Here is a 21,681-nt window from a genome sequence, read left to right on the forward strand (position 1 = left end):
TCCCTCTAATTTAACATGCGGAATACTCGGACACGGAAGTGAGTAAGCTGTCAAAAAATACGTTTTGAAAATAAATAATTAAACATACGAATTGCAGTTTACTTAACCTGGTTTGACACGTTTTGTTGAATTTAAACGTTTTTTATCATCAGAAAGTAGTCATCGTTTTTGTCTGTTGTGGCTGACAGTCCGCAGTTTAACTGGAGATTTGCGTTCAAATGGGTGGGCGTGTGATCTGCATGTGGCATATAGGGCCAGTTCGTTTCACTTGCGTTTCGCCGCGTGCAACCGGCTAGGTGTTTGTTTGGCTTCCCGGCACTGCCCGGGTCTATCCGGCATACGCCGATGTGCGCCGGCTTTGCGAGATAGGCAAAGCGGCAAATCATACATTTTCGCGATATAAAATTGGGTAGACATTTGGAAATTTGGGTTAGTACAAGTAAATGTAGAAACATAATGCAAGAACTTTTTGTTGGAACAGGCCACAAGAGAAAATCATAATAAATTGGAAATTTATTTTTTTGTTTTTGCAGCTCACGTGGCCGGTGTACGCCGAAACGTTCGTTTATTAATAAACTGGCAAGAATTTTTTTCTTGCCACTCACATGACCGGCGTGCCCCGGGTTGAGTGAAATGAATTGGCCCATACTCAAAATCTGGATATGGACAGTAATATTGAAGAGTCTACACCAGAAGACAGCTTAGATAACACTAGTCTTATGTGGAAAAGGCAGTTTTAAGCTACAGACTGTCTGGGCATGCAACACTTTTGTCCAGATGATCACAGCTTTTGGAAAGAACAATTGCTTTTAAAGTTCATTTCCCGCTGCACTAGCTTAAAACATGTACTGTTCTTTAATTATTGTGTAACAGCATAATCATTAGCTGTATAATCTGTGAATGTTTATGTTTTTTCGCAGACAGGAATCCTGATAAGTTACGGCTTGCACCAGCCCCTTGACTAGCCTTACTCATTTGGCTTTTCGGGATGCCTTATTTTATGATCTGATATTTTATAGTTGTCATCCCTCTAAGCCTTACCCGTATCTGCATTTTACTGTTGGGAAAACGAAGACATTAAAAAATAAAAAAAAGTCATAATATACTGGTAAGACTTACTTGCTTTAATAAATTAAACATTAATACTTATATCTTGACTTATATCTTCGAAAATATGATGTGACAGGTGCGAGGAGGTATCTACCCTGACACCGGTTTCAATATACAACAAACTGTGGATGACATTAAATTGCAGAAACAAAACACGAAATCTACATTCATAAAATGTCAGCGAGACAAGTTTATGCTTTAATGTAAACATTAATTCATTATCAGAGATGTAATAATTACAAATACTTTGTACATGTACCAGAAAACATTCCCAATGGATTTTAATTGGGGATTTCCTAATAGAAATATGCAGAATAAGTTTGGACGTGATGGAGACAGCGACAGTCAAAAGTTATCACGCCGTCCCGAAATGTCCTATTATTTGGACTACACTTTGACCAACGTCTGCCACTTCTTAATCCGGATGCGGTTCGACTGACCGGCATTTATCATACACCGAGAACTGCAACATCTCGGACACAATAAAATGGCGTCACTAACATATTATGCCGGGGCAGAACCAGGAAAGAAATGTAAATTAACGCCCAGCAATTGTAGTGAAAAGAAAAAATATATAATTATGTACGAAAAAAGAGTGTTGGCCAAACTGGCGAACATTTAATGAGAAATGTACTAAAAGTCGCACCTGGCTCGTATAGTTTATAGAGGTTTTTAGGTTCTGTCTTAAACATCTTTTTTGGTCCGGCATATTTTTTTTCGGTCCGGCAGATTTCCTGAAGTCTGGTCTATAACGCTAAATTGTGGGCTGTGACTGTAATGCTAGTTTTAAGTCGGGAAGAATTTTTGGAAAACTTGTTGATACGGCAACTGCCTGATTTGAGGCCTTCTGAGATAGTGACTCTGAGGTAAGGATTGTTTAGGACTTTCTGAAGGACCTGCTTGTCAAGTTGGTAAAAATGTGAAGATACGCACATGATGAAACATTTTTGGCACTGAAATGCTTAACCCATGTGATGGCCCACTTGTTAAGCTGCTGAATGTCCTATTGGAAAGTTAAGTAGTCTTCTGTGGACCTGATGAGACTATAATTATAACAGGCAGTTTACTGCAAAATGGTTGACTATAGACTTCAAGGAGTCAGGTAAATAATTTATATGGCATAAGAAAAGGAAGGGAACTAATACTCCAGGCCTCGATCTTGACGGTAGCCCGGTAGCCCGAGGCTACCAGTTTTCCAGACGGACTACCGAATTTCCCAAGCTGGGTAGTCCGTCGGGCTACTAAGTTTTCAAACTTGTTAATAATAAAAGCATGAAATTTCACCGATTTATCTGATGTTTCCTTTTAAATGACAACGATATTTTCGGTCCACATAACACGAAAATTACCTGGATTAACTGGAATTTACCCGCGAATCGTAAAGATATCAAAACGTCATGCCAGTTAAATTTTCCATTCCACGAGCACGTGCGACCTATGGTATCACTGTTACTTAATGTTTATCGACACGTACACAAAAAGCCTGTAGTGCATTCATTTTTTAATATAATCGCTTCAATTTTCAGCCCCACTTTAGAAGTAATACAGGTTGAATTCTATAACGATCTTAATAAGATGTCGACAGAAATGTACGCAAAATTTTATAAAAACGATCGAAGTTTCATACAATTATTCGTAAAAATTTCAAGCAGCGCGATCTTAATTATTTATTTATTTCTAAAAGTAAATAAATAATACATCTATGGCCATAAAATTCAGACTTTTGACAAGAAAGTACTAAAAACATAATTAAAAATCTTAAATAAAGAAAAAGCGGCAGCAATTTTAATGCATCGAGTTAAAACGATTTTTGGCAAACAGATTTCTGCAAGTGCGGATGAATAGGTTACGGGACCTCGTGAACGTAAATAATATTGTTTGTCACATTTACCTGACAGTTTATACGGGATATTGCACATTCGCTTGAAAAAAAATAAAGAAGAAACCTTTTTTACTGATTTCTTGTCAGCAGTTTAAAGAACCGAGGCCGTACGATCAGACAGTGATGTGTCACATGGCGCGAAAACATGACGTAATGCCATGACAATCTCGGGCAATTATACCGCTTTGATCTCCACTTCAGATGCCATGATGCCGACACACTTCTTTTAGCTCTTTGAGAGGGTTTTAATTGATAATGGAAACAAGGCCAATTACTTCTTTAACAACAGAATAATTACCGATAATTGATGGGTTTTTTTTTCCGCTTTAAACACGGGTGGGTTGATGATGATTATTGACATACTAATGCGTCCACGTTGCCCCGGACTGTGATAATAGGTTACATTTACTTGATAATAGTGCTTAAAAAAAAGAAAATACCAACCTACCAACCCTACTTTTTTTGGCCATGCCACCAGAAACACATTTTTGGGGGTTGGGGATAGGTGGGGTGGGGGTGGGGGGCTAACCAGCCTGGTCCATTATTGCAGTTAAATTTGAACAGCTACACTATATTTTAAAGGCCCTGGCTAAAAAAGTAAGTTTTAGAAGGGTAGTGCAAATTTGAACCCCATGCCTGACATATAACTAGATACTGGTATATGTCTTGCTCTTTTTCTACAGTTTTCTCCCATAATTTCTGTCAGCTAGTTACTTGAATATTGCAACATGTTATCCACTTACGTTTGCTTAGCCTGCACATGGATAGTGTGGGTAGATTAGTTGCCTACACTTTAAATAACTGAATGTTGAATCAAGCATAAACTAAAATACATCATATTTATAAACAGAATGATTTCGGGCAATTAAAAATGTTTTCGGGCAAGTGGTTTTCTTAACGCCTGAAATTACAAGTCCTTAAAAAAATTAAGGCGAAGACTGTAATATATTTTTCTCTTTTCCAAAATGGGACTACCAGAAATCTGGTCGGGCTACTTGATTTCACAAGTTGGTAGCCCTGCTGGCTACCAGCAAAAGTAGGTTAAGATCGAGGCCTGTACTCTACTCTTTGGGATGCTGGAGTTCACAGCGACTGCATCTGATTCTTCGCAGTTGACTACCACTACCATGTGCTGGTTCGTGAGGAAGTCACACAGCCAAAGATTGATAGAGCCATCAACACCATACAGTCTAATCTTGTCAAGAAGTTTCCTGACAGCCAGGTGAAGTCAGATATAACCATATCAATTTTGGAGCCTACGTATACATCAGACATCTTCAGAAGGTTGTGTATTGTTGTGAGTAGCTGGGTATCACATTAATAGCCAGATCTAAATTTAAAAAAGGGGAAAACCACAGGTCCCCAACACGTCATAAACGAAAAAGTTGCAGGCTCTGTTTGATTGAGCCTGTTCGTAGATTGTAGTGGAAATGCAAGCTAAAAACATGATTCAGCTTTGTTAATTCTTTTGCATTATATAGAGGATGAAGTATGTGTTTGCAGATGATATGTTCAAGTAATTTACATGTTACACATGTTACCTGGGTGAGAGAGCGAGGACAGTAAATATTTTTAAGATGAACATTGCCTTTTTGGACAGGGGAGCATCTTTGGGCATTTAGCCTGTCAATGAGAAACTTCCCAGCATTAATGGAGCATTAGAAGATGTTTTTCAGGGCAGGTGCTAGTTTTCAGCTGACCAAGTAAGCATGCCACCATCCCATGTTGGGTGCCAAATGTCACAGGATGAGAAAAATGTTCAGTCAGTCCGGGGCTCGGAGCCATGACCCCTCGCTTACAGGGCGAGTGCTGTACAGACTGAGCTAACCGGCTGCCTGACACATTTTCTCTCCTTACGTGGCCAAGTCCGTACAGTGACATGTAGAATACTGAAAACATGTGTAGTTTTGACCAAAATGCTACTAAAATTTCCAAAGCCAAGTACTATATATAGGTGCTCTTCTGCAAAGATTGAAAGAAGTCCTTAAGGTAGCTTTCTGTTTTCCAGTCAACTAATGATTAATTTAGGTTATAAATGATATGCTGATTCTCTTTCTTCTTCAGGTCAAGTTAAAGAGTGTTCAGGATGGCTTGGCGTTTTAAAGTATCAAAGTATAAAAATGCAGCACCCAGATATCCTAAACGTGAGGTAAGATACTGTAAAATCATTTAATTTCGTGGACATGAAATTTCGTGGTTTTGATCAAAATGGCAATTTCGTGGGGATATGAGTTCGTGGATTTCAACTTTTGAACATCAAATGAATGGGAATTTTACTTGTTCGTTGGGATTAAATTTTGTGGATTGACTCAACCACGAAATCCACGAACATTAATCCCCCACGAATATTAGTGATTTCACAGTACTTTTGATTTTCAGTTTTCTGTAGATAAGTGTACAGTGTGGCTTCCAATGATATGCTGATATTTCCAATCCAGGATTAAACTAGGAAAAAATTGATTTGATTGGTCAGTAATAATATACCTATAACTTTCAAATAGAAGTCTCTCTTTTTGAGACTTTAAAAGGATTAAGCTCACCTTTGCACCTGAATGGAATCTTCCAGAGCAAAATTTCTCATCAAAGTTTATGTCCAGAGTCATCTTCTGTTCAACTATCTTTCATATGACGAAGTTGTCATATGGAGAAATTTTTATGGCCAGGCTAACATTTACATCTGATTAGTCTTTTATACAGTAAAGACTGTCTTTCAGTGACTTTCTATCTACAACCACCATGTTATTTCCTCTTGATGCATTCCATATTAAAATTGGCTTGTTTCTAGCGACCCCCTGTTTAATGCGTACAGCGACCAGCCCTGACTTTCAACCTGTATAACGACTTTTTGAACTACCCTCTCAAATGGAGAAAACTTCTCCAGAACTGTAAATGAACTTTCAAATCAGATTTATATTGAACTATGCTTTAAAAGGTCATTTAAAATTTTCCATTCTTTATCAGAGTGTTTAAAGCGGCATGCCTCCAGATCATTAGACAACAAAAAAAATGTTTTTTTTTTAGATATCTTGAAATAAATGCTATACTAGTATTTCTTGAGGAGGCTTTAAAACTTAATTAGTGACAAACTTTATGTTACGGAAACACATGAGAATTTGCTGTTTTTACTACTTTTTACGATGAAAATCGAAAAGCGTTTGTCATGCTTTTACTCCAGGTAAACTGTCTCGATTATAAATATCTATATTTTGTAGTCATTATTCACTACTTCAGCTATAGTGCTATTGGTTAAGACGATGGGAAAATGTCTTTATTGCAGCGGCGGCCCGGGGTTCGATTTCAGACGTGGGAATTTTTAAAATATTTTAGAAACAAAAATTCATATTCTAATGTTCATAATATGACCAAAACTTCAATTTGAAAGAAATATTATTTTTTAGCCAAATCTGGAGGCATGCTGCTTTAAAAGTCCTTAATAAAATGTTAACTAGAGCATGTATTATTTGCCTAAAACTAAGACCTCTCCTTGTCAGATTTAATATAGAGACTCCTTTTTGATATTCGCTGAAGGCTGTGGACAGTGATTACTGTACATGAAATACAAGAAAACAATATTTTTGGATGTGAAAGTGCCTTGAGTTCTGTTGACATTAACATTAAATATCAATTACATTGTGTCATGAATATTTCATTTTTCAATCACTAGGAGTGGATAAATGAGGTTCCAGTGGGGATGTTGATGCACTCCTGTGGTAACCATATTGCTGCTAGTTGTCAGTACATAGCCTTCAATGTGGACACTGGAGGTTTGATGATTTAATTGTGCATCTTTTCTTTGCTGTTTTGTCATTAGCCCACCATCATCAGATGGTGGGCTATTCAAATCACTCTGCGTTCGTGGTCCGACGTCCATCCTTCCGTCCTTCCGTTAACAATTTCTCGTTATCGCATCTCCTCAGAAACTACCAGGGGGATTTTGACCAAACTTTGTCAGAATGATGTATTGGTACCCCAGTTGTGTCCCCCTGAAAATCAGACTGGTTCAACAATTCTTTAGTGAGTTATGGCCCTTTGTTTATTTCTATAATTTACATAGATTTATATAGGGAAAAACTTGAAAATCTTCTTGTCCAAAACCACAGAGCCTAGAGCTTTGATATTTGGTATGAAGCATCATCTAGTGATCCTCTACCAAAATAATTCAAATTATTTCCCTGGGGTCTAATATGGCCCCGCCCGGAGGTCACATGGTTTATATAGACTTATATAGGGAAAAACTTTGAAAAACCTCTTATTCAAAAACACAGGGCCTAGGGCTTTGATATTTTGTATGGGACATTATCTAGTGGTCTTCTACTAAGATTGTTCAAATTATTCCCCTAGGGTCAAATATGGCCCGGCCCCGGGGGTCACATTGTTTACATAGACTTACATAGGGAAAAACTTTGAAAATCTTCTTGTCCAAACCACAAAGCCTAGGGCTTTGGCATTTGTAATGTAGCATCATCTAGTGGTTCTCTACCAAGTTTGTTCAAATCATCCCCTAGGGTCAATTATGGCCCCGCCCTGGGGGTCACATGGTTCATATAGACTTATATAGGGAAAAGCTTTTAAAATCTTCTTGTCAATAACCTACAGCATTCAAGTTTGGACCACCTGTATGGTTTTGAGTGGCAAGATGAACCTTGACATGAGTTGACCTTGATTTTGACCTAGTGACCTACTTCCACATTTCTGTAGCTACAGCCTTCAAATTTGGACCACATGCATAGTTTTGTGCACTGAAAAAAACTTTGACCTTGATATTGACCTAGTGACCTACTTTCACATTTTTGAAAGTACAGGCTTCAAATTTGGACCACATGCATAGTTCTGTGTTCCGAAATAAAATTTGACCTTGATTTTGACCTAGTGACCTACTTTCACATTCCTCAAGCTACAGCCTTCAAATTTGGACCACATGCATAGTTTTGTGTTTCGAAATGAAATTTGACCTTCATTTTGACCTAGTGACCTACTTTCACATTTCTGAAGCTACAGCCTTCAAATTTGGACCACATGCATAATTTTGTGTACCAAAAGAAACTTTGACCTTTACATTGACCTAGTGACCTACTTTCACATTATTTAAGGTACAGGCCTCAAATTTGGACCACATGCATAGTTCTGTGTTCCAAAATAAAATTTGACCTTGATTTTGACCTAGTTACCTACTTTCACATTTCTCGAGCTACAGCCATCAAATTTGGACCTCTTGCATAGTTTTGTGTACCGAAATGAACTTTGACCTTAAGATTGACCTAGTGACCTACTTTCACATTTCTGTAGGTACAAGCTTCAAATTTAGACGTACTTGCATAGGATTGTGTACCGAAGCAAACTTTGACCTTGACATTGACCTAGTGACCTACTTTCACATTTTTGAATATACAGGCTTTAAATTTGGACCACATGTATAGATTTGTATTCTGAAGTGTAATTTGACCTTGATTTTGACCTAGTGACCTACTTTCACATTTCTAAAGCTACAGCCTTCAAATTTGGACCACTTGCATAGTTTTGTGTACCAAAATAAACTTTGACCTTAAGATTGACCTAGTGACCTACTTTCAAATTTATCAAACTACAGCCTTCAAACTTGATGCACATGCATAGTTTTGTGTACAAAGAACTTTGTCCTTGAAATTGATATAGTGACCTACTTTCACATTTCTCAAGCTACAGGTTTCGAATTTTGACCACATGCACAGTGTTTTGTACGGAAATGAAATTTGACCTTGAGCTAGTCAATAGGTCTTAAAATTTGGAATTCTCAAAAATGGCACATTGGTGGGCGCCAAGATCACTCTGTGATCTCTTGTTTTGTAAATATCTGTTCATCATTTGAATTATGTAAGAATGAAATATTTGTACTTGCATAGCTTAATAGTGACAAGTACGGTTTGAGTATCTGTGGCTCGAGCACCCGGGCTTACTTGAGCAGTTCATTTTGTCCCCGATATTTCTGTGTTTGGATGGCTTGAAACTGGATATCTCGAGCATTTTGCTTATCTTCTAGAGACCTGGAGAAATTAATGTTTTTTCTGTAATAACTATACAGTGCAGCCTCTTTAGACAGAACACCAGTGAGAAGAATAAAAATGTGTTTGTTGTACAGAGGTTGTTGGCTTGAAGATAATTACTTTTATAAAAAAAAAATCCTCTAATTGGACAAAAAAAAGATAAGTGTTCTTTAGATGATGTTTGGTCTTGAGGTCCATTCAATGAATGTTTAATAAGAGATCTGCTTAATCCGACACTAGGTGGGGAGTGGGGGTGGGGGTGATGGGTGTTGTACATTTCATTATTTCTCATGAACAGACTCAAACCAAGTCTGCTGTTAACTTGATTGATTGATTGATTGCTTTCTATGTTTCCAAAGGATCTTCTTACAAATTTTTATTTGATATTTTTTCATTTTCAGGAAAGTGCAAATTTAGTTATAATGTCTATGCATTTTATTTTATTTCTGTTTAGGTGGAGGCAATGTTGGTATTCTGCCACTGGAGACTACAGGCAGGGTGGGACAGTCACTACCTACACTGAGAGGACATGGAGGTTAATAGATGATTTTTAGCTCACATGTCACAAAGTGACAGTGTGAGCTTTTGTGATCGCGCAGCGTCCGTCGTCCGTGCATAAACTTTTGCTTGTGACCTCTCTAGAGGTCACATTTTTCATGGGATCTTTATGAAAGTTGGTCAGAATGTTCATCTTGATGATATCTAGGTCAGGTTCGAAACTGGGTCACCTGCGGTTAAAAACTAGGTCAGTAGGTCTAAAAATAGAAAAACCTTGTGACCTCTCTAGAGGCCATATTTTTCAATGGATCTTCATGAAATTTAGTCAGAATGTTCACCTTGATGATATCTAGGTCAAGTTTGAAACTGGGTCTCGTGCCGACAAAAACTAGGTCAGTAGGTCAAATAATAGAAAAACCTTGTGACCTCTATAGAGGCCATATTTTTCATGGGATCTGTATGAAGATTGGTCAGAATGTTAATCTTGATGATATCTAGGTCAAGTTCGAAACTGGGTTACTGCCATCCAAAACTAGGTCAGTAGGTCTAAAAATAGAAAAACCTTGTGACCACTCTAGAGGCCATATTTTTCAATGGATCTTCATGAAAGTTAGTCAGAATGTTCACCTTGATGATATCTAGATCAAGTTCGAAACTGAGTCACGTGCCGACAAAAACTAGGTCAGTAGGTCAAATAATAGAAAAACCTTGTGACCTCTCTAGAGGCCATATTTTTCATGGGATCTGTATGAAGGTTGGTCTGAATATTCATCTTGATGATATCTAGGTCAAGTTTGAAACTGGGTCAACTGCGTCAAAAACTAGGTCAGTAGGTCTAAAAATAGAAAATCTTGTGACCTCTCTAGAGGCCAAACTTTTGAATGGATCTTCATGAAAATTAGTCAGAATGTTCAACTTGATGATATCTAGGTCAAGTTTGTAACTGGGTCACATGCCGACAAAAACTAGGTCAGTAGGTCAAATAATAAAAAACCCTTATGACCTCTCTGGAGGCCATATTTTTCATGGGATCTGTATGAAAGTTGGTCAGAATGTTCATCTTGATGATACCTAGGTCAAGTTTGCAACTGGGTCAACTGCGGTCAAAAACTAGGTCAGTAGGTCTAAAAATAGAAAAACCTTGTGACCTCTCTAGAGGCCATACTTTTGAATGGATTTTCATGAAAATTAGTCAGAATGTTTACCTTGATGATATCTAGGTCAGATTCGAAACTGGGTCACGTGCCAACAAAAACTAGGTCAGTAGGTCAAATAATAGAAAAACCTTTTGGCCTCTCTAGAGGCCATATTTTTCATGGGATCTGTATGAAAGTTGATCTGAATGTTCATCTTGATGATATCTGGTTCAAGTTCGAAACTGGGTCAGCTGCGGTCAAAAACTAGGTCAGTAGGTCTAAAAATAGTAAAACCTTGCGGCCTCTCTAGAGGCCATACTTTTGAATGGATTTTCATGAAAATTGGTCTGATTGTTCACCTCGATGATATCTAGGTCAAGTTCTAGGTCACATGAGCTCAAAAACTAGGTCACTATGTCAAATAATAGAAAAAACGACGTCATACTCAGTTCAAAACTGGGTCATTTGGGGACAGGTGAGCGATTCAGGACCATCATGGTCTTCTTGTTTAAGAGCATGCCAGTGCTTGGCTGTAGCTTCTTTGGAGCACCTACCCTTTAGTTTTACTAGAACCAGCTATTTTTCCTGTTGTTTAGTGTGCTATACAATACAGTCTCACTAGAGCAACAACAGTGGGAAAATGGAAACTCATTGTTGTACAGATGCTGTTGATTTGGAGAGCTTAATGTATTAAGAATCTGGTTAAGTTGGAATTCTAACATGACCCAATTTATTTTCCTATCGGACAAAGAAGACTGAAACTGTGTTTTATTACAAAACAAATCAACTGTTTTTTGTGAATCTAAATCCATTGAAAAAGAGTACAAATATTGGCAAAAAACATTCTGTAGATATTAGAAATTAGTACGACTAGAGCAGTGTCTGAAATGACAGTATGTCTTAATTTATTCTGTAACTGATATTTTTTAAAGATTGAAGTTCTATATATATGCACTTTGACTAGAAATTAATTGCATATAAAGTTTGAACATATTTTCAATTATGTGTGAAGTTTCTGTTTCTGTCGCTTATTTTGAAATTATTACAACAGTTACTGTATATTACAGATTTTGTAACAGACATGAAGTTCAGTCCATTCCACGATGAGATACTAGCCACATGTTCAGCTGATGACATTGTGAGTTATCTGCTCCTTGTTACAAAGTATTATGAATTACCTCCTTGTTTTTCGAAAATGCTAATAGCTTTTGTATTATTTTCTAACTCTCGGACAAGTCCCTCTCAGTGAAATTATTATACCTGGGTAAAATTTGTGTTCTCTAGGCAGTTCCTTAAAAGACTGTTACAGTAGTAAATAAAACACATTTTTTACAATGTCAAATTTGACATAAGCTTGAGTTTTGAATACTAAGAATATGATAAATCGAAAACTGTCTAAGAGAAGACAGGGTTGTGCACTTGGTTTTATGCAAGATCTGCCTGAAGTTTTTCAAGATTTTAGCAAAAAGAAAGGTTTCTACTATCTAGATTTTTTAATTAATGCAATGAAGAAAATTACAGGATGTATCGGTGAAAAGTCTTTGCAAAAGAAAATTTATGTAAATTAATTCATCAGTTATAAGTATATATTCTTTGTGTGTTATCATCGTACTTTGCAGATCAAAGTTTGGAATTTACCAGAAACAGAAAGATTGGCTGAGGAGATTGCCTTGGTATCTCACACTGCCCACTTACCTGAGCAAGAACGTCGGATAGAGACTCTCGCCTGGAACACGGTAGCCGATGACATCCTGGCTGCAGCTGTCGGCCACTCTGCCAAGCTGTTTGACGTATCAGTTGCTGAAGAGATCTATGGTTAGTTGGAACTTCTGAAGTTTAGCAGTGTCTCTTCTAGTGATAATGTATCTTGGAGAAGGACTTTATCAGCTGTTTACTGCTCTCATACCTTGGTTTAACAGACCAACAGTGAAAGGGTCAGGACAAGAATTTTTCCAGAAAGTTAAATAGGGATGGTTATGCTTCACATAGACAACAATACATCTTACAACAGTACATCTAAATTAAAATGAAGTGTCAGGGTGTATTTATTGTCCACCTTGAGACAGCAAGGCAAAGATTTAATCAGGCAGATTAAATTTGATTTATTTGTGACATAAATTAATGTAAAGCTGAATACTCATTGCTTTTCAGAGACTTTCAGTTTCCTTTTGAAGGCTTGTTTTGTGTCTGTCAAGCCTAGCTTTAAGGGAATCATTTTTATTTTACAGTGTTTGATCCTTGTGCAAGAGAACAGTGGTCAAAGTCCAAATGATGTCCCAATTTTGTCTTTTTATAAGACAATACATCTAGGTACAAAGTTATAAACTTGCGTATTGCAACCAGTCTAAAACTTCTGGCTTCTGGCATCTGATTGGCTGGTTTTGAATGTGATCTTGAAATTGACCAATGATAAGGTTGCATTCTGAGACTGGTCCTATACATGTACTTCATTTTCAAGTGTCTCAAGCTTATCTGATATAGAGAAACTGAATCAAATAACATTACAATGCAATGAAACTGTTACTTGTTTCAGACATCAGCAGCCATGAGGATCAGATACTGAGTTTAGGTTGGCATGGTAACGGTTCAGTCATGGTCACGACCTGTAAGGACAAGAAGATCAGAGTCCTGGATCCAAGATCCAAGACTGTAGCACAGGTATGACTCGCTATAGGTACTGAGTATTGATTTTTTCTTCTTGTAATTTTTCATACAGTTGATGGAGATAGAGGTCTTAATATGGGGCCTCAATGGCCAAGTGGTTATGGTCGCTGACTTCAAATCACTTGCCTCTCACCAATGTGTGTTCAAGCCTGTCTTGGGGCATAGAATTATTTATGTGAGGAAGCCATCCAGTTGGATTACGGAAGGTCGGTGATTCTAACCAGGTGCCCACCCATGGTGAGGTCTTTTTATGACTACTGTGTGACATTCCTAGATTGAAAACCATGTGCCATAGTTCTGTTTTTCAGGAGTACATGCATTGTCTACAATGGTTCACTCGTTGAACCTCTGGCACATTTGCAGATATGTTTGGTTTCGTTTATATTACAGGTCAAAGTTGTCAACCAATCGAGGACATTTTGCAATAAATCATTGCAAACCAATCAAATTTGTCCGTGAAAAGCTTGGAGCCACATCCATTTTAATATTAATGCCAAATTACAAGGAAAAGTTTTATTTCTGAAAGCAAATTTTTAAATGTCTGATAAGAAGAGTAAATCTGTATTGATTGCAGACATTTGAAGTGTCTTTATTCATTAGTAGCGATTACTGTAAGTATATGAATTCGCGGAGACAAATTTTCGCGGAACGGTCCATTTTCGGCATCGTAGATATATTCGCGCAATTTTGAATTCGCGGAGACAGAAGCTTAAAATCATAAATTAGCGCACGGCAAAATATCCACTCAAGGGAGGCTATGACAAGAGTTTGAACTCGTATAAAACACGGACGAATAGGGACAACGTCACGGATCAGTCATAGGTACATAACGGTACATAGTTAGCCAAGCCGTGACCTGCTATATGCCTCTAATAGTTTATAGACATAACTTTCGTGTTTCAGTCAACACCCACATATACAAACAATGAAAGGGTTATTGATTTTAGTCAACATCTGTCGAGCATCATCAAAAAATATGCAAACAAAAATACCTGGGCAGTTTATAAAAGAATTGAAAACCGATTAAATCAACTATAGAAATTATATCTAAATAGCAAATGTTTTCACAGCTGATAGAAAGAAATGAATACCGTGTTTGACACTTTTTATTTGTGCATGTTTGTAAGTGTTTGCAAGTGTTACACGAAACAACAATTGTTTTTTCTGGGTTTTTTTCTCAGTAATTTCATAAACTACAATTACTAACAAGTTGTTTATATTCATTTTATACATGAAGGTACAAATGTATAATGACAGCTCATGCATACTTTTACCGACTAGATTGAGATGGTTCACATTTGCACGAAAATATGACTTATAAGTAGAAATTAGTTTAGAAATAATCGCGGTAATCTTGAATTCGCAGATTGCCAATCACTGCGAATATCACGAAAAATTTGAAGCCCACGAATGTTTCTACACTTACAGTATATTTGGATGGAATATAGGAAAACATTGATTGGCTTGAACAACTCCTGATGGTAATAATGAGTGAATATATATGATCGCCAAATAAAAATGAATTAATCTGGGGTGTAGGACAAAAATTAATGGATGATAATTTGGGAACACCAGTGGAAAAGATTCATTAGCTATATTTCTGTTTTTCAGGAGTGCATGGGGCACAACAGTAATAAAGATTCCCGTGCAATATTTCTGGGGGACAAAGATTTTATTGTCAGTACAGGATTTAGTTTGGTATGTTTTAGTTGTATTAGTTCATGCTCAGCTGTTAAAATTGTTTAAAAGAAGAATTGTTTTAAAACATTTATGTCAAATGAAAAAATTAAAAAGAATATTAGAATAAAAGTATGATATATAATTGAATGGCATAGGTAGGAAAAGTTAAGAAATTCTAATACAGATTCAAAATAAATATTGATTAACAATTATGTTGTATAACCATAAACCAATAGGTATACCATATGAAAGTGTACATTATTTTTAAGGCCTGAAGTAAAAAGTGATTTCTTAACCATTTGCAAGCGCTGGTTTCTCTGTTGAGTGTTTATTTTTGTCCCAGTAAATGGAGACATATTCATGAGCATTCACTCACACAATTTCAGAATTTTAATGTTTATTGTGGTTTATTTCATTCAATGATGTTTGGACAGGTTTTCTCACATAATCTTCAACACTGGATGAATTTTTATGTTGTACAAGTATGGTTGGCCTAGTGGTAACACGCTTGACTGTCAGTCAAGAGATCCAAAATTTGAATCCCAGTCCAGGCACAAGAAATTTCTAAGATACTTTTGAGTGTCTCCCACTCAGCAAGAGGCCAGTACTTGTTCTTGCCAGGAAAGAGAACTTTGCTTGTATTGGTGCTACACACCTGGCACATGAAAGAGCTAGGCTAGTTCTGTGTCTTTACGTAACGGTAGAGAATAAATTTGGTGCCCTGAGTTGCTGCCTTTGTATGTAAAGCACCTTTGAATGAGAAAAGGGTGCTATATGAATGTGGTGTTGTATATACATCTCGAATGAAAACATAAAAATGAAGAAAGAAAAAACCTGATTCATGGCAGTTGCATGAGTATGAAACCAAATTTCTAAGAACAAAATCATGACATGGTTGCATTTGATTATTCATGCATAACAGGAAGAAGATATTGAACTATATTGGGTTCTTGTTATTATTTGAAAATGCTGCATCCAGCTTGATTTGTGTCAACTTTAATCTTTTTGCCCATTTAGGGGAGATCTCGGGAAGTGAAACTGTTTGACAGTAGAAATTTAGGAAATGCATTGACAACAGATGACAGGGATAACAATAATGGGTAAGTCTTTTAATGCTAAGGCCAGAAAAAAAATATGTGTTTAGGTTTCCAAAATTTTAGCCTGAACCATAACTTTTTTGTCATTTTTTAAAAAAAAATTAAAAGAAATTCTGTCAAGTGAATTTTAGGATATTTTGGCAATATCTTTTAAAATGTATTCATAATAAGGTTGATTTATATCTATATATATATTTCTATAAAATAAAAATAAGAAAATAAATAGAAAAGAAAAAAATGCCTACCTACCTACCCTATTTTGTGAGTGCGGGGGAATCAAAGGGGATCAAGTAACCCCTAACAACATTGTTCTTTTTGTCTGGCCAAATTGTTTAAAAAGAAAGTTTGTGATAATGATAGTAATGCAAGTGCCTCCAATTGTCATAGTGTAAATACAGGCCTCCTGATTCTGCATGTATGCATTTTTGTAAATGCAGTTTAGAACAGTATAAATTCATTTCTCAAATAATTATTTTTAATGAAATCGCTTTCTAGTGTTTTAGTTTGAAAAAAAGTTTGTGTACACTGAAACTTTTAAACTAAAAAAAATACTTCAGTTGAAATTTAAAATTAGTGGGGGGAAAACTTTTCATTGGAAGAAATGAGACTGATATTCTTTTGGATACAACTAAATGTATTTTCCTGATAATTGGGAGGATTTTAAAGTTGGAGGGCAGCAGATGAAGCTTGGACATTCATGTTAAATGATAAATAAAACAATAGTTAAGGTGCCAGGAAAAATGAAGTACTGTTTCGTATGTATTAAGACTTGGCATAATGTTGTTTATTTTGATAAAATACGATAAAGCCTGGAACCAGCATGTGGACAGAATAATCTTCTTGTATTAAAGTATTCTGTGTGTATAAAAACTGGCAACATTATTTTTTCCGAAGATAGAAATGTTAACAAAAGTTTTGATACATGAAATAATTCAAAATAGCGTCTTAGATTCACTTGAAACGCAGATCTGTCAAATCTTGTGCAAATATCTCAGAAGGAAAACACACAGACCTATATATTGTATTTGACTATACAATAGGCAATATGTTGATTAACAAATGTGAAAAGTTTCATTAAAATATACAGTGTATCTCAAAAATGTCATCAAAATTATGATTTTCCTTTAGAAACCCATGAAAAAACTTTCATGAGATCCAAAAAATGCAAGTTGGTTTGGCAAAAAAGCAAGCTTATGACCCTGTCTTTTTTATTTGCCAGATTTTCTTAATATGAACTTATAAAACATCAGGGTTAAATGAATCAGATTCTACACTGAAGAAAAAAATTGTTAAGAACATGAAGAAACACCTTTAAGGTTTACTTACTATGAAGTCATTTTAATTTCATAGATATGAAATTTCATGGTTTTTGTCAAAATGGCTATTTTGTTGGCACTTTTGATGATTAAACGAACGGGAATTTTATTTGTTCATTGTGGTAAAATGTTCTCGATTGATTAAGCCACCAAATCCATCCAACAAATATTAATGATTTTACAGTATTTTACAGTGTTTTAATTGATGGTAGTTTAGCTACCAAGGATGTTCTTATTATTTTTGAAAGTGAAAGAGCATGGAATTTTATGTTCTAACACATTATGCAATCTACAATACTAATTGCATAACCACTAGATTGTGCAGCTTTGTAATAATCCATAGATACTTAACCTTTAGCCTGCTGGTGGCAAGTGGTTTTGCCTTTGCATCCAGCACAGACCAAGATCATGGTCTGCACTCTTCGCTATAATTCAGTCTGCAAATTTTCAGTTAACACCCTTTTGAATAAGAAGTGGTACTACCCAGATTGAATGATGGACTAGCCCAATTTAGATATTTAGCAGGCTAAAGGTTAAGTTATTTCTAACATGAAATGTAGAGAACGAGTCTTGATTTTTGCCTTTATGTTGTTTTAATTTTGTTGCTGATTCAAACTTTGCTAATTTATCTGATTTTTTTATGCTGCATTTCCTGTAGAACACTGATGCCATTGCTGGATGAAGACACCAATATGCTGCTTTTAGTTGGAAAGGTAATTAATACAGGGTTCAAATTTTTTCTTGCTGGGGGCAGCCGTTGCAAAGTCATAATGGTTGCTGACTTTGAAACACTTACCCTTTACTGCTATGAGTTCACATTCTTTCATGCGAGGAAGCCATTCATCAGTAAAATAAAAGGTTAAAGCATGGCTTTTGAATTTTTAAAACTCACAACTGGTGGCTGATGATGGTGTTGCACATAATGAAGAGTAATATTCATGCCTATTTTTAATTGCCTATCACTATGTATAAATCTTAACAATAAGTCATAAATTGTATCATCAAAAATATTACCTACTCTTCAATTGTTGTACCATAGAGCTTTTTGTTACTCGTCTTATCTTGGCTTGATGTGAATGTCAGCTTTTAGAAATTTCATGTATTCATTAGAGTTTGACACTACATAGATGTTTACTGGTATGGCATTTCAGAGCTGGTATTCATCAACGTTTTAACCCTTACCCTGCTAAATTTCTGTAATGGACTTGTCCATCTTTCAATTTGGACAGTACCAATAACTGTTAAAAGGAGTGCTTACCAAAACAATCTGACTGAATGGTAAACAGTGCAGATCATGATCAGACATGACATGCAGGCTGATCATGATCTACTCTGTTCGCAAAGGCAGAATCAATCGTGTCCAGCATGATAAGGGTTAAGTTTAGCCTTTGACTTAAGTTAAAAGTGAGAAGTTTTGTTTTGCTCTGTTACTTTTGAATAAGCATGCATAGATTGTAATGAAACATGGTGTAAATGTGCCATCTGTAGCTATGATTAAAGCAAAATTAAAGTTGTGAAAATTTAATGTTCTGTTAACAAAGACTGGACTATTTGAATCACTGGAGTTTCATTAATTAATGAAGCAGAAGGTGGGAGTTGCAATGTAGAGTCCTCGTGTTTAGAACTTTATTTCCTGTAGCTACAGACCACTATAGCAAGTGGAAAATCCACACCCCGCAGCACTTAATGAAACACTTGGAATAGTTTAAGACTATTTTTCATACATTAACCTTTACCCTGCTAAATTTCTAAAATGGACTGGTCTATCATTCAATTTGGGCAGTACCATTTATTATTCTATGCTGGGTTTACTGAAAATTTACTGACAGAAAAGTGAACACTGCAGACCATGATCAGTCTGCACAGATGTGCATGCTGATCTTGGACTGCACTGGTCACAAAGGCAGAATCACTTGACGCAGCAGGTCAAGGTTAAATTAGACGTTTGTATATAAACATATGCCCTGCATATCTAAATAACTATCTGATATTCTAGTATTCACAATATTTCAGTTTCAACAGAAAATGAACGCAAACACTGGTAAAAAGTAATTTTGTAAAAAATATTTCTAACGTTCAAACAGTCCAGTGATACATAAAATTAAAAAATGCAATATTTATACTGATCTATTTTAGGGAGATACAACTTGGTCATTTGTTGAAGTTTCTACGTCAGAACCATATTTCACTCAGCGTGAGTAAAATTCACATAATTTTATATTTTAAAAAAGATTGTTAACATTTTTTTAGCTCGACTATTCGAAGAATAGTCTAGCTATTCTACTCACCCTGGCGTCGGCGTCGGCGTCGGCGTCGGCGTCGGCGTCACACCTTGGTTAAGTTTTTGCATGCAAGTACATACAGCTATCATTTAAAGGCATATAGCTTTGAAACTTATTTATTCTTTTTCTAGGTCAATTACCAACCTCTCTGGGTCAAGTCCCATAACTCTGACATGTATTTTGAGCAAATTATGCCCCCTTTTGGACTTAGAAAATTTTGGTTAAAGTTTTACATGCAAGTTACTATCTCCAAAACTAATGCAGATATTGAATTGAAACTTCACTTGTGTCTTCGGGGTTATAAAACTAGTTGATAGCACCAAGTCCCATAACTCTGACCTTCATTTTGGCCAAATTATGCCCCCTTTTGGACTTAGAAAATTCTGTTTAAAGTTTTGCGTGCAAGTACATACAGCTATTACTAAAAGGCATATAGATTTGAAACTTATTTTTTCTTTTTCTAGATCAATTACCTACCTCACTGGGTCAAGCCCCATAACTCTGACTTGTATTTTGGCCAAGTTATGCCCCCTTTTGGACTAAGAAAATTCTGGTTAAAGTTTTGCGTGCAAGTACATACAGCTATTACTAAAAGGCATATAGATTTGAAACTTATTTTTTCTTTTTCTAGGTCAATTACCTACCTCACTGGGTCAAGTCCCATAACTCTGACACGTATTTTGGGCAAAATTATGCCCCCTTTTGGACTTAGAAAATTCTGGTTAAAGTTTTACATGCAAGTAACTATCTCCAAAACTACTACAGATATTAAATTGAAACTTCACATGTGTCTTCGGGGTTATAAAACTAGTTGATAGCACCAAGTCCCATAACTCTGACATGTATTTTGGGCAAATTATGCCCCCTTTTGGACTTAGAAAATCCTGGTTAAAGTTTTGCATGCAAGTACATACAGCTATTACCAAAAGGCATATAGCTTTGAAACTTATTTATTCTTTTTCTAGGTCAATTACCAACCTCACTGGGTCAAGTTCCATAACTCTTAACATGTATTTTGAGCAAATTATGCCCCCTTTTGGACTTAGAAAATTCTGGTTAAAGTTTAACATGCAAGTTACTATCCCCAAAACTAATGCAGATATTGAATTGAAACTTCACTTGTGTCTTCGGGGTTATAAAACTAGTTGATAGCACCAAGTCCCATAACTCTGACCTTCATTTTGGCCAAATTATGCCCCCTTTTGGACTTAGAAAATTCTGTTTAAAGTTTTGCGTGCAAGTACATACAGCTATTACTAAAAGGCATATAGATTTGAAACTTATTTTTTCTTTTTCTAGATCAATTACCTACCTCACTGGGTCAAGCCCATAACTCTGACTTGTATTTTGGCCAAGTTATGCCCCCTTTTGGACTAAGAAAAATTCTGGTTAAAGTTTTGCGTGCAAGTACATACAGCTATTACCTAAAGGCATATAGATTTGAAACTTATTTTTTCTTTTTCTAGGTCAATTACCTACCTCACTGGGTCAAGTCCCATAACTCTGACATGTATTTTGGGCAAATTATGCCCCCTTTTGGACTTAGAAAATTCTGGTTAAAGTTTTACATGCAAGTAACTATCTCCAAAACTACTACAGATATTAAATTGAAACTTCACATGTGTCTTCGGGGTTATAAAACTAGTTGATAGCACCAAGTCCCATAACTCTGACATGTATTTTGGGCAAATTATGCCCCCTTTTGGACTTTGAAAATCCTGGTTAAAGTTTTGCATGCAAGTACATACAGCTATTACCAAAAGGCATATAGCTTTGAAACTTATTTATTCTTTTTCTAGGTCAATTACCAACCTCACTGGGTCAAGTTCCATAACTCTTAACATGTATTTTGAGCAAATTATGCCCCCTTTTGGACTTAGAAAATTCTGGTTAAAGTTTAACATGCAAGTTACTATCCCCAAAACTAATGCAGATATTGAATTGAAACTTAACATGTTTCTTCAGGGTTATAAAACTAGTTGATAACATCAAGTCC

The 21,681-nt window shown here is 36.1% G+C and overlaps 1 protein-coding gene across 3 annotated transcripts in view; it reads left to right on the forward strand.

Moving 5' to 3' along the window:
- Positions 1 to 21,681, forward strand: part of LOC123558556 (coronin-7-like) — a 48,728-nt gene continuing 27,047 nt past the window's right edge. The window contains exons 1-11 of one of the 3 annotated variants that reach the window (XM_053544033.1): positions 1 to 38; positions 5,057 to 5,141; positions 6,657 to 6,756; positions 9,467 to 9,547; positions 11,714 to 11,784; positions 12,266 to 12,461; positions 13,180 to 13,304; positions 14,922 to 15,008; positions 16,008 to 16,090; positions 18,062 to 18,116; positions 19,540 to 19,597. In XM_053544033.1, coding sequence (XP_053400008.1) covers positions 5,079 to 5,141; positions 6,657 to 6,756; positions 9,467 to 9,547; positions 11,714 to 11,784; positions 12,266 to 12,461; positions 13,180 to 13,304; positions 14,922 to 15,008; positions 16,008 to 16,090; positions 18,062 to 18,116; positions 19,540 to 19,597 — 919 coding nt within the window. In that variant the 5' untranslated portion in view covers positions 1 to 38; positions 5,057 to 5,078. Of the gene's footprint in view, positions 111 to 994; positions 1,109 to 5,056; positions 5,142 to 6,656; positions 6,757 to 9,466; positions 9,548 to 11,713; positions 11,785 to 12,265; positions 12,462 to 13,179; positions 13,305 to 14,921; positions 15,009 to 16,007; positions 16,091 to 18,061; positions 18,117 to 19,539; positions 19,598 to 21,681 lie in introns of those variants that run through there. The other 2 variants (XM_053544032.1, XM_053544034.1) reach the window with 2 other exon arrangements.

The sequence above is a fragment of the Mercenaria mercenaria genome, chromosome 5, assembly GCF_021730395.1.
Source record: "Mercenaria mercenaria strain notata chromosome 5, MADL_Memer_1, whole genome shotgun sequence".
NCBI lineage: Eukaryota > Metazoa > Mollusca > Bivalvia > Venerida > Veneridae > Mercenaria > Mercenaria mercenaria.